This window comes from Triplophysa dalaica, chromosome 10 (genome assembly GCF_015846415.1).
Source record: "Triplophysa dalaica isolate WHDGS20190420 chromosome 10, ASM1584641v1, whole genome shotgun sequence".
In the NCBI taxonomy this organism is placed as follows: Eukaryota; Metazoa; Chordata; class Actinopteri; order Cypriniformes; family Nemacheilidae; genus Triplophysa; species Triplophysa dalaica.
The window spans coordinates 17,022,807-17,034,827 of NC_079551.1; the positions used below are offsets into that span (position 1 = coordinate 17,022,807).

At 38.4% G+C, this 12,021-nt stretch overlaps 1 protein-coding gene across 1 annotated transcript; it reads left to right on the forward strand.

Annotated features, from left to right (window-relative positions):
* Positions 1 to 842: 842 nt before the first annotated feature.
* Positions 843 to 5,466, forward strand: dnaja3b (DnaJ heat shock protein family (Hsp40) member A3b). The gene is made up of 12 exons (XM_056759180.1): positions 843 to 1,055; positions 1,947 to 2,059; positions 2,139 to 2,222; positions 2,601 to 2,801; positions 2,885 to 3,037; positions 3,485 to 3,632; positions 3,715 to 3,779; positions 3,855 to 3,983; positions 4,062 to 4,177; positions 4,254 to 4,351; positions 4,464 to 4,587; positions 4,720 to 5,466. Exons 1-11 carry the CDS (start codon positions 854 to 856, stop codon positions 4,568 to 4,570), a joined length of 1,416 nt encoding a protein of 471 aa, XP_056615158.1. The 5' UTR covers positions 843 to 853; the 3' UTR covers positions 4,571 to 4,587; positions 4,720 to 5,466.
* The last annotated feature ends 6,555 nt before the right edge of the window (positions 5,467 to 12,021 follow it).

Genomic DNA, 12,021 nt, shown 5'->3' on the forward strand with positions numbered 1-12,021 from the left:
AAAATAAGCCGCGGTTAAACCACATATGTGGAAATTGTGTAGTTTTATGAGAACTGTATACGTTGTTTAAAATATCATTTCCCTCCACAAGAAATCTCAGGTCTGTTAAAATGCCAGTTCAGCTCCTTGCTGTGTCTTCTGGCAACGGCAGCAGTTTTCCAATCTTCCCGGCGAGAAACACAATGTGGAAGTACTTAAATACACTTAAAGTAATTGTTAAGATGGTACCCCAAGGAAAACAGTTAATGGTTGCCAATTGTTTCAGCAAGCAGGCCAATATAGATTATAAAACCAAGCTCTTAACACCACAAACAAAGCATTGATTTAGATCTCATTGCATGTGTTTTTCATCTGCAAGAGCTAAAACGCTTATAAACGCTCATGTCATTGCTATGAATTTCAAAACGAACTTTTTCTACCCGATTTCTCAGTTATTTTTAATATATACATATATTTTATTATTATTTTTAAAAAGATTCTTATTGCCTTAATATTTTTTGCCTAATGTGATTCGATTTTTAGATTGAGCATCAATTTTGCACCCAATTCAGATGTCTCTGACCACACTGTGTAGTATTGATTTACCTTTATATATTTATTTATTCCTTCTTCTCTATATTTTCCCTTTCTTTTTCCTTTATATTTGTTCATAAATGTTATTATAAGTGTGCAAAAAGTAATTTGTCACTATGTTGGATGTGTGCACATTGTATTTTGTTGATATTGAAAGATCTGCACAAACTATGCTCACACAGTTCCATCTAGTGGTTTCAGCACTATAACGCACGTGTAAATTAAAACACACTGCGCATGTGCACGGTACAACCGGCCCGCCCCGCAGAGCAGCGGGAATATGGCTGCTTCCAGAGTTCGCTGCGTTGGGCGCTCGCTGTCAGCTGGATTACATGGATTTCGCAGCACGTGTACACTTTTAAAGTCGCCTAGACACGGAGATATTTCGGCTTTGACAGTTTGTCGGACTCGCAGTTATATAACGAGGGGCAGTTTAAGCTGCTGGAGGCATGGCAGAGGTGTGACATTGAAGGGGCCATCAGGTGAGCTGCTTACATACAGTGATCAAAGTAGTAACTGTCAACTCCTTACAGAAGCAGCACCTTATTTTGCATCGGTTGTATCAGCAATAATTTATTAACTTGTTGTGGATTAAAATATTTGTCCATTTATGTCACTAGTATTGAAAAACACAAGATGATGTAACTGACCCAAATCTATGCCAAAATGCGCATTGTAAACAATGGAAAAATTATAATTGCTATCATCTACATAACATCAGTCATTGTGAATGGGAGAACTGTCATACAAAAATATGAAAATATCAACTCGTAATGATTTATAAGGATTCAGTAGGGACTAAGTGATAAAATTATATTAAAATGGATATTTAAATAACTTGTCGTTTAACTTGTAACTAATGTTAGTCTTTGTTAGTTTGTCTGTTTATAAGTTGGGATGCACAACATAACATTACTTAATATTTATCATGATAAACTTAATATTTAACATATACCTGTTGTCATTGGTAGTTGGAGGCATGGCAGAGGCGTGACATTGTATAGATCTATATTATATAAATATATAATCATATAAATATAGATTTTTAATGTTGTCCATTTAATCGCTTATGATTTCCAATGATCAACTTTTAATTTATAATTTATAACTTTTCCTTTCTTTTCATAAAGACTCTTAAACATGTTTTGACTTTGTACAATTTACTTTTATAGTTGTATCTTTAATGATACAATATAAATGTTCTTTGAAAAATCAATCCAGGTAGTTAAACAATGTACCGACACATCTGAATAATACTAATACTGTATAGTATAATTCATAACTGTAACCACATTACATCAATTTAGATAACAAAATATAATAAAACAGACACATTGTGTGATTGTGGATGTCTTATTCCCTTATTTCTTAAGAGTTGAAGAGCCACTTCCACACCACCTCTGTAAATCATCAGCAGGACTTCTATGAGATTCTTGGGGTTCCTCGGACAGCCACGCAGAAAGACATTAAGAAAGCGTACTACCAGGTTTGATGACCCACATGGCATAAACAAAATCTTAAAGGTCACGTCCCTTTAAGAGTTTGACGTGAACATTTTCTCTCAGTTAGCCAAGAAGTACCACCCGGACACAAACCCAGATGACCCCCAAGCAAAAGGGAAGTTTGCCCAGCTCGCAGAGGCATATGAGGTGACATTAAGATTTTATATTACTTTGTTTGCATATCTTGGTGTGTTTTTAATATGACAAAAAATAAACATTTCATATTACAGGCTAAATTTAAAAGAAGAAACTAAAACTATATTTTGCACAAAGAAAAGCACGTTTTTGAGCCAAGAATGTTTTCTCATGACATGTAGTTACATTCGCCCCACCTGATTATTACATTTTAATTACTGTATCAATGAGAGTTTAATAAAACCATTAAGAATAAATAAAATTAGAAACAAACTCAGAAGTGAATTATCCAAACTGCCTGTTGGTGGTAAGATTTATAAAAAAAATCCACTTGATAGTCAAGTATGTTGAGATTTTTGAGATTGAGACTTTTTGTTTGTGGTTGTGTAGACCCTCAGTGATGAGCTTAAAAGGAAGCAGTATGACACTTACGGTTCTGCTGGTCCGAGCTCCAGTGGGGCGGGGCAGCAGCAGTACTGGAGAAGCGGGACAACCGTGGACCCCGAAGAGCTGTTCAGAAAGATCTTTGGAGAGTTTACGGGAGGGCGTGGCTTCGGAGACCTCAACTCCATGTTTGAACAGACACCTGAAGTGAGACAGCAAGAAAACATATTACTATCACTCATTTGAATTCCTCGTTAAATCCTGACCATCTGAAAATTCTCTTTCTCTAGTTTGTGATGGAGCTGACGTTCATGCAGGCTGCTAAGGGCGTGAATAAAGAGATCACGGTGAACCTAGACGATAGCTGTCCGCGCTGTGATGGAAAAGGTCATGAACCAGGAACTAAAGTCTCACATTGTCACTATTGCAATGGGACAGGCATGGTGAGGATGATTTTGAATCCCTAAAAATACAGCCGCTGAAAAAAATAGAGACCTTTCCAAATTACAAGAAGCATAAAAACTAGTTATCACATAAAAAACTATTTTTGAACGTTTTCTAAATACGTATACAAATATAACTGTTGTATTGCTTAAAAGTGAATAAGAACTTGTTTTCTTTGCAGTATTTGAGGTATTTTCTGTTATTTTGACCAGTTTCTCCAGTTTTCGTATTCTGCAAATAGAAACAATATTTTTATTTGAAATTTTGTCTAAATATTGTTATGAGTTCACCGAACGAAACAAAAATTATAATTTAACCTAAACACATACCCATTAATAGTCAATTCACAAAAAAAACTAAATTGTCTTGCTCTGTTCATACCAACGTTTCTCAGCTTATATTTGTTCTTGAAGAACACTAATGTTTTATCCTGTGTGTATATATAGGAGTCTACAAACACCGGACCCTTCATGATGCGCTCTACGTGTAGGCGATGTGGGGGGCGGGGCTCTATCATCATCACACCTTGCATCATGTGCAGAGCAACAGGACAAACCAAGCAGAAACAAACCGTTGTGGTGCCCGTACCTGCAGGTTTGTGTCTGTGTTTTTATTCTTGACTGGATTGTAATGTAGGGGCATATAGAGCGAGTTATCTGTTGTGGTTGTATTGCAGGTATTGAAGACGGGCAGATGGTAAAAGTGCCGGTTGGGAAGAAGTACATGTATGTCACATTCAGAGTAAGTTTAGATCTTTTGTACATTAAATAAAGATACACTGGAATAAGATTTGACGTGTTCCGTGCTGTGTTGCAGGTCCAAAAGAGTCCAGTATTTCGTCGTAATGGACCTGATGTCCACTCTGATGTGATGATTTCAGTAGCCCAGGCCATTCTGGGGGGTGCAGCTAGAGCACAGGGCTTGTACAGCACCATTGACATTGCGGTTAGAGAATAAGCACGACCTTTAAAAAACAACTTGTATATTTTTTAAAGGCTAAAACCAGAAATGGCTTCCCTGCAGATTCCTCCAGGCATTCAAACAGACCAGAAGATCAGACTGGCTGGAAAAGGCATTCCACGCATTAATAGCTATGGTTACGGAGACCATTACGTACATATCAAAATCAAAATTCCCAAGTAAGAGGCATTCGCAGGCACGATGCATTTCCTGTTTGTGTGTTTTTATTGAATGTGTCTCACGGTTCATCTACAGGAAGCTGACACAGAGGCAGAGAATGCTGCTGATAAGTTATGCCGAAGACGAAATGGACATGGAGGGAAGTGTTGATGGAGTAACCAAACCAGCCGCAGGTCGATCAACACAAACACACCTTCATCCATACATTAAACACACATGCCAACTAGTATGTTGATGCTTACTCCAATGTTTTGTGAGACAATGCCGTTCTGTGGGTGTTTGTAGGTAGCTCTCAGACCGGACAGACCTCAGAATCGGCGCAGAATAAAGAGGAAGAGCCAGAGAAAGAGGAAGGTGGATTTTTCTCTAAATTGAAAAAGATGTTCTCATGAAGAGAGAAGGAACGAAGGTTAGCATGATTAGCAAGACGTTTGGAAACCAACACAAACTTCAAGGACTACCTTTAACATAGAAACAGTTGTAAGGTAAAAATGTATTTACAAAGAATATCCATAAATGATTTTTTTGTGGTTTTCATCAGGTTAAAGATCTTCATGGCATTAAACATTTGGGGTGTATGTCTCATCCCTTTGGTTGGACAAATGGAAAGAAGTACAGTATGTGGAACAGCAAAAACACAATCCCCCAGTAGAGGACATCTCGGTCAATTCTGAGAGGAAGTTCTGAATCGTCCCTATTCTGGCCCATTTAAAATTAGGGATTGGAAGTGGAGGGAAACCAATATTCCACCAGTTCTCAACCTAATGAAGACACAACCCAGGCCTCTGTGCTGAATGTGTGCTATTCGCTGTGAGGTGATGTTTTTGTGGCGGATACCTGATCATTTTGCTAACAAATATCTGTTTTAATATATACTTTGTGTTCGTAACTCACTGTCAAGCAGACATGCTGTCACAGAAGCAAGCAATAAAGTTCAAGAGGATGTATTTTTGAGGCAGTTTTGAAGAACTTTGTGACGCATATTGTACAGCAGCACCTTCCTGAAGGAATGTAACTTCAATTCAGAGACTTTTAAGACTCCTAAGATAAATTATGTCCCACTAAATGATGCTGTGGGCATTAACCATCTCGAGCTGTGGCATCAAATGCAGTATATGAAGATATGTAAGCCCACAAAAAGGTTAATTATAAAAACGTAAACAATTAACTTACGTAAACGTACTAGAGTCAAGGAAGCATCAAACCTTACCAGCCGAAAAATGGTGCATTTGACACGCTCTTGTTTCTCTGATATAAAAAATAAATAAACGCTACATATGATATTAAAGCACATTTTCAATAAATTAATACGCTGATAAAAACAAAAGCAAGGTCATGTAACAAACAAAAATGTCTAAGCGCTTTTAACCGTCGCCAATCTAAAAAAAAGGCCGCTCGAGCGCTTTCGCGAGAATACTTCAAAACGTATGTTCTGCATTGTCTGTCACTAAGAAAAATGTTTGGTTTAAAGAAAGAAAACTTTAAGAGACAAATGAGTCAAAAAGGATCTCATAAAATACACGTTTACCTATCTTTTTAACAATGAAACAGATCTTACGTTTGTTGTCAAGGTTACTCCCGTCCACTAGGTGGAGCTCTTTACTTAATAATTCAAATCACCGCACCTGCATCTGGAAAATTAAGAATTAAAAAAACAAAAAAACTTAACACTTTACTTAACTTTAAAAAAAACACTAGTTACGATCATATTATTTATAATTTACCTGAACATGTTTTAACCTTAGCAAGTAGCTGTGCTTTAGATTGGTGGTGGATTGATTGCCAAACAACTATAGTTTTAATACAAATAAAGCCCAAAACATTGTTTCTGTAGATAAACCATTGTTAAGTTTCAAGCTTATATCTGCCTATAGATTTTCAATTTATTCTCTGCTACCCTGTCTGTCTCCATATTGTTCGGGGAATTCCTCGTTTTCCTTATGGGTTCCAGTACAAGACAGGCCTCTTAAGTGTTTCCACTTCCAGTGTGTATATAGGTATGCTTATTATCCTCATAGAGTGTGCTGTGTGAATAACCAAAACCAGAATCTTAAGTCAAACAAATATCAGATGGGCTCACGAGTAACTTTGAGTTGACCTGTGAATTGTTGCTTTGACTAGAAGTTAAAGTCTGCAGAGGATGAGGGGTAAGTGGAATCTGGACTTGTATAAATGCATGTCAATCTGGTCTCCAAAACAGTGGCACCATCACAGCAACGTCAGCTGAACAGAGCCCAGCTTACAGTCAAACAGAGACACTCGGATACGCAGTGAAAGACTAAGAATCTCTATGTGCATGAAGGAATGTTGCTCCGGTTGTGTTTATTCTCCTTTGCTTCTCGGATGCTCAGACTCTATCACTCGTCGCAGTGTCATTACAAAGCAAGAGATCTGTGAACTACAAAAGCAAAGCTATGTGAACTGCAAATGTAAACATCGTACAGTACGTACACAATTGCAGACTGACCTATGCTGTAGTAGAGGCCTTAAGCAATGCACTAAGCTCTTAAACTCTTGAGTAAATAGGCAGGCCTACAGGATGAATGGGTAATGTATAAACCTGTAGGTTGTAGAACTATGTAAGTCATTCGATGCACACAGACGCTCATGCAAGTCACATCCAGTGGTCTAAAGACACACATTGCGGCTTGCCTCTCTGCCTCAGGCAGGAGCTGTAGGATTACATAGATGGGTCATCCAAAGGTGAACCGCATGAAAAATGAGCAAAAGATGTATAAAAATACTTTCTTTGAAAATTGTAGGTAAAATTAATAATGAATGTATTCTAATACGTGCTTTAAAAAAAGAAGATATTTCGAGAAATGTCCCCATACAATGGAAGTCGATGGGGTGCAATGGTGTTTGGTTAACAACATTCTTCAAAATATCTTCTTGTGTGTTCATACAGGTTTGAAATTACATGAGGGTGAATAAATGCTGAAAGTTCATGGTTGCAGTTCTCATTTTTAATGGTTATTGAAGTGGATGTTCAGACCATGGTTGTCGGCTTACCTCTTGTAGGGCATTAGAGGGGAAAGGGGGCCTTTGTTTGGTTGACTGGGGCATTTAAGGTACGGTAGTAAGCTATAATTACGCTATCTGAGTGTGTGCGTGCGCGTGTGTGTGGATTGAAATGGGTGGAGAGCAGTGTGGTTCTTCCTGGGCTTCAGCACACACTGTCTGATATATACAGTTTAATGGCTTCCTGTTCCACAGGAACTACAAAACTCTGATCAACATGACACTTTATCACATTCCCACCAACCGGCTGCAGGCTATGTTATTTCTCATATTATTTATAATATTTCCAAACCTAAAACAAAATTTGGTTTATTCTTTCAGTCCAGCCACATCCCAGTAGAGCTAAATATAGATCTTGTAAAATAAGCTGACTTTTTTTTGATAGTTCCAAAAGATGACACTTGAGCCACACTTACTATGTATAAATATCATTATTAGGTATAAAAATATAAAACTGCGTAGTATAGAAGTCCCAATGAAAAGAAAATTAAAGTTCTTGGCTTTAAGTATGAATATATTTGCATAAAAGACATCTAACTATCCGATCATCTCCAACATTAATATTTTATTAACTTGTTAAAAATCGCAGTGTGTTATTTGTAATAAAGAATGTGAATTGTGGGGTTTCGGCAGTTTTATATCACTTCGTGAGTGTATATTAGCATTTTTTGTTATTTTCCTATGGTATCTGATAGAGCCGTTGGAAACGATATATGACCATCCATATTTGCCGCTGCGTGACATCAGTCTTAACAAGCAGATTGGCTGTCTATAGTGGAATTTGTCCATATTTACATATGGTTACATCCGGCTACATGTGATTACTATGCCAGGACACATATGACTAAATATCACCTTGGGAGAAAGGTGGAAAAGTTATTTCAAACAAATATTTAGGATCATTTGTTTAAAGACGCCACTTGGAATGACATTCATATGTGGTAACACGAGGACTGACTTATCTATACTGGCACTACGTTTGACAACCAAATCTTCCAATGATCTGGGGTCTCAGGTACAAACACCACACCCGGCTAAGTGCTTTGCCCCAATGCCCTGCAGGCTTCCGACAGACTTACAGGCTGTGTAGAGCAGGTGTGCTGGATTACCAGTCGGAGTCTATAGTATGTGAGCAGGGCAATAGCTCGGAGGGTCTATGTGTGGACCCGTTGGCCTCGGGTCAGTGGGCGGCCATAAACATCAGCCTTAAACATAGAGCGGGTGATGTAGGAGACACCCGTACCAGCCCTGCCTCGGGGCCGTCCTAGCAGGAGTGATAGAATACAGACCTTCTCATTAACTCATCTGCAAAAGAAAATGTACAAGACAAAAACCCGAGCTCAAATATTTTGTGGCCTGGATGTCAAAGCTTGTGTCTGCATGCACCTGTACGACTTGTTTGCTGCTCAAATAATAAATGGGAAAGCTCTAACTGTAACTGACCCCAGAGCAGCTGGATGGGACGGATGGAGGAAAATTGTTCCCTTTGAAATATGACAAATGAGTTTTTAGAGAGGAGAGCATTTGATCTCGGCCATGCGAAAAGCTTCACCTCGACCTTTTCGTCATCTCTCATTCTCCGCTGCCTTCCATCGCGGCCTTTTGTTCTATTTCTCTTGTTTTTCTCCCTCTCTCTCTCTCCCTCCTCGCTCTTCCTTTCTTTTTCTGAGTCATGCGAATTCTTGCATGAGTCCCCGCTGAGACGCTACTTCTCTCTCCCGCTGTTGATTGTTCGAAGCTTTAAAAAATAGGATGTGTGTTTTTGTTAAACAGAGCCTTTGTGGTTTGCCAAACGCTTTCCAGCGAGGCTGTTTCACGATAAAATCCAAAGCGGGCTTAATCACGTTCCCTCCTCACCACTTAATGTCGGAGGAGAGGGAGGCTCTGAAACCAGACGATATCCTGAGGAGACCCAGACCGGACCACCCACGCACAGAGAGCAAGCGGGGGACTCCCGCTTGACAGGGCCCTTGCACGGAAAACCTGAGCTGGCGCGGTTTCCACAGCCGCTCTTCTGTTCTCGAAGAATACCTGAGCCAATGACATCATCCTTGAACCGTAGGAAGAGGCAAATAAATGCCTGTGATCTCTTGGGTACAATCATGCACTGATGACTGAAACATATCAGAAGTTGGAGATCAAGGAGTGTGGAGGGGCGTGTGTTTATGAAAGCAGCATGGGATTTTATGTGAATGAAAGAAAGTGTTTGAATGAGTGTAGCAGTGCGCGTCTGTAGGAGTTTATGCATCAGTTGTTTCCTGCACTGCTGTTCTGCGGGCCTGCGGCGCTGCACCACTGTTGCGCCTGTTGCATTAGAAATGATGCTTTAATAGAGATGTTGAGAGTTTTGAGTATGAAATAGGGATTTCACATGTATAACGGTAGTGACTATAGCCATGATATTTATTTGTGTATTGATACCGTGCGAGTTCTACATATGATAGTAGCGTAAACAATTTAGCCATGATTTAAAGTGTAAATTTTCAGACAAAAAGGAGAATATAAACAAATTTAAACTTGACTTGAACAAATACGGGAAATGAATACCGTGATAATATCGCCAAGTGAGTTCTTTGACAGTGAGAAGTCTAATATCATGGCCTTTATAAGGAAAATGAATTCACTATTAATACTGTATACACATCTATTTATCATGACATGTAAGTATGGCTACTACTGTATCTACATAAATGTAAGAATCTCCAAAGCCTGTTTGTCTATAAAATATTTGAATAATATTTAATAATGTCTATAAATAAAATTGAACATCAAAGGTATAATAAAGTAAAAAAAAGTATTTTTAGGCATGTCTTAAAAAACACAAACTATTTGTAGTTGCTGGTAATGAACAATCGTCTGTATTGAAAGTCATGGTCTTCTTTCTTACTGCAGGGTATTAGGTCCAGTGTGTCATTTTTTGGAGGATGGAGGGAAAGAAATGCAATATAATATACATAACTATGTCTTCACGGGTGTATAGACATAACATAAGGAAGTGTTATGTTTTTATTACTTTAGAATGAGCTATTTCTATCTACATACACCGCGTAGATACCAGAATGCATTTCGTAAATACACTACATACAAGTGAAAACCAGATAACATCTAGTGTGTCAGCCACCATAGTGCTTAAAAATTTTGGGAATTGCGCTTCGGGGATAAATAAAGTTTTGAATTGAATTGAAAGGGAGGGGTAAAGTGGTGTTGAGTGGAGTGAGCCGTTGGTTCCAATTCGCAACCTCACCGCTAGATGACATTATTCGCAACCTCATGCTGCTAAATTGCATGCACTGGACCTTTTAGTTTTCTCTCACTCATTTCTTTTCATTCCATGTTCGAATTATTGGTTTGAAATGTTTAACTGTGACCTAGTAAATCCTGATCAACTATAAGGGGACCTCAGTGGGGGAACAAGTTAATTATTATTATTTTAAATATTTGCTCATTTTTATTTTACTTTACTTTTATTTTAATGTATATTTTTGTATATTATTATTATTATTATTGTATACATTTTATTTATAATAATGGTATTTCTAATATCTAGTTAGGAGCAATCATTATATGTTATTTTTTTATTTTTTGTAAATGATGATGTGTGGTTACACTGTCCCTCCATCTGGCCTCTGCGAGGTTGATCAGAGCCATTGAAGGCAAGCTAGCTATGCTAAGTGCTGTTATCTAACGAAACATTAGTTTAGGAAAAGCTTTCCAACACCAGCAAATCACATCTGGCCCACCCTGTCTAGATCAGGTTAAGCCTTCTTGTCCCTGAAGGGATCTCCACAACTATCTAACAGTCTTACTCCTGAACTCTCTGTAGTCCCAGGTTAAGCCGTGCAATTTGAACCCCCACACGTTGGCACCTTGACTAAGTCCTCCACAGAATTTTCTGCAGAGTTCAGTAACTTCCTGTCACTAAGCCTCCAGCTACAGGTTATCATGTCCCACCGTGCACATGCAAATGTGTTTTAACATGGTAACCTTTCTCCAGGACCAACAGGCCTCCCTGCACCCGTAGCCCCGGGAATCTGTCCCTGATCTGAAAGGCCAAGTCCAACTTCACTGCCACCATCTTAAAACATTCCACTCTTACACAATAATTCTAGCCTCAAGATATTTTGGGTTAAGTGCTCCACCAGAAGAGGGATTTCGACACCTAGGGCGTTTATTAAGCTTGTTTATCCTCAAAGAGCCCCTCAGTGTCCGCAGGCAATGAATTAGAAATGTGTCTCCTCGTTCCTCTGAAACTCCTGAGGGCTGAACCAATCAAAACACAGAATAGGTCGTAGAGGGCATCGAATGCAGCTTCTTCTGTTTATACAGTGCTTGAAAGGCAACTCTATAATGTAATCTTTCAAATCAATTTTTTGATCATTACACTTCTGCATTTTATCAATCGTTTTCTTAATGAAATCTAAACAACAACAATGACATCATTCCAATCTTAACATTCTTATTTACAAGCATGCTACTTGCATTCTAGAATTGTGAATGGTCTCATGTGATTGGAAACAGACACTATTATTCAAAGTGACTAAGATGACAGAGCATTTATCTTTGCTTTCCTTTCCGAAACCTTGGATGTCCATATTCACCGTTTTTCAGGAAAGGAAAAAGATATTTGGTTAGAAACTATATGCAAATCCCAGTGACAAACATAAAGGCTGACTGATAATGATTTATGTCAATAACAACAAAAACCACAAAACATGGCGATATTCAAATGTGGACTTGAGGAAAGTCAGCAGCCGTTGCGTCTGTACAAAATGGACATTGAGATGTGCATTTGTAATTTTTTACATTGGAATGTATACGAAAT

What these genes read in the sequence shown, in the direction of transcription:
- dnaja3b (XM_056759180.1), top strand. Translation starts at nt 854, where the DNA reads ATGGCTGCTTCCAGAGTTCGCTGCGTTGGGCGCTCGCTGTCAGCTGGA. An exon ending in TGTGGTGCCCGTACCTGCAG is followed by an intron (nt 3,633 to 3,714) that starts GTTTGTGTCTGT and finishes GTTGTATTGCAG; the next exon opens with GTATTGAAGACGGGCAGATG. An exon ending in ACAGCACCATTGACATTGCG is followed by an intron (nt 3,984 to 4,061) that starts GTTAGAGAATAA and finishes GCTTCCCTGCAG; the next exon opens with ATTCCTCCAGGCATTCAAAC.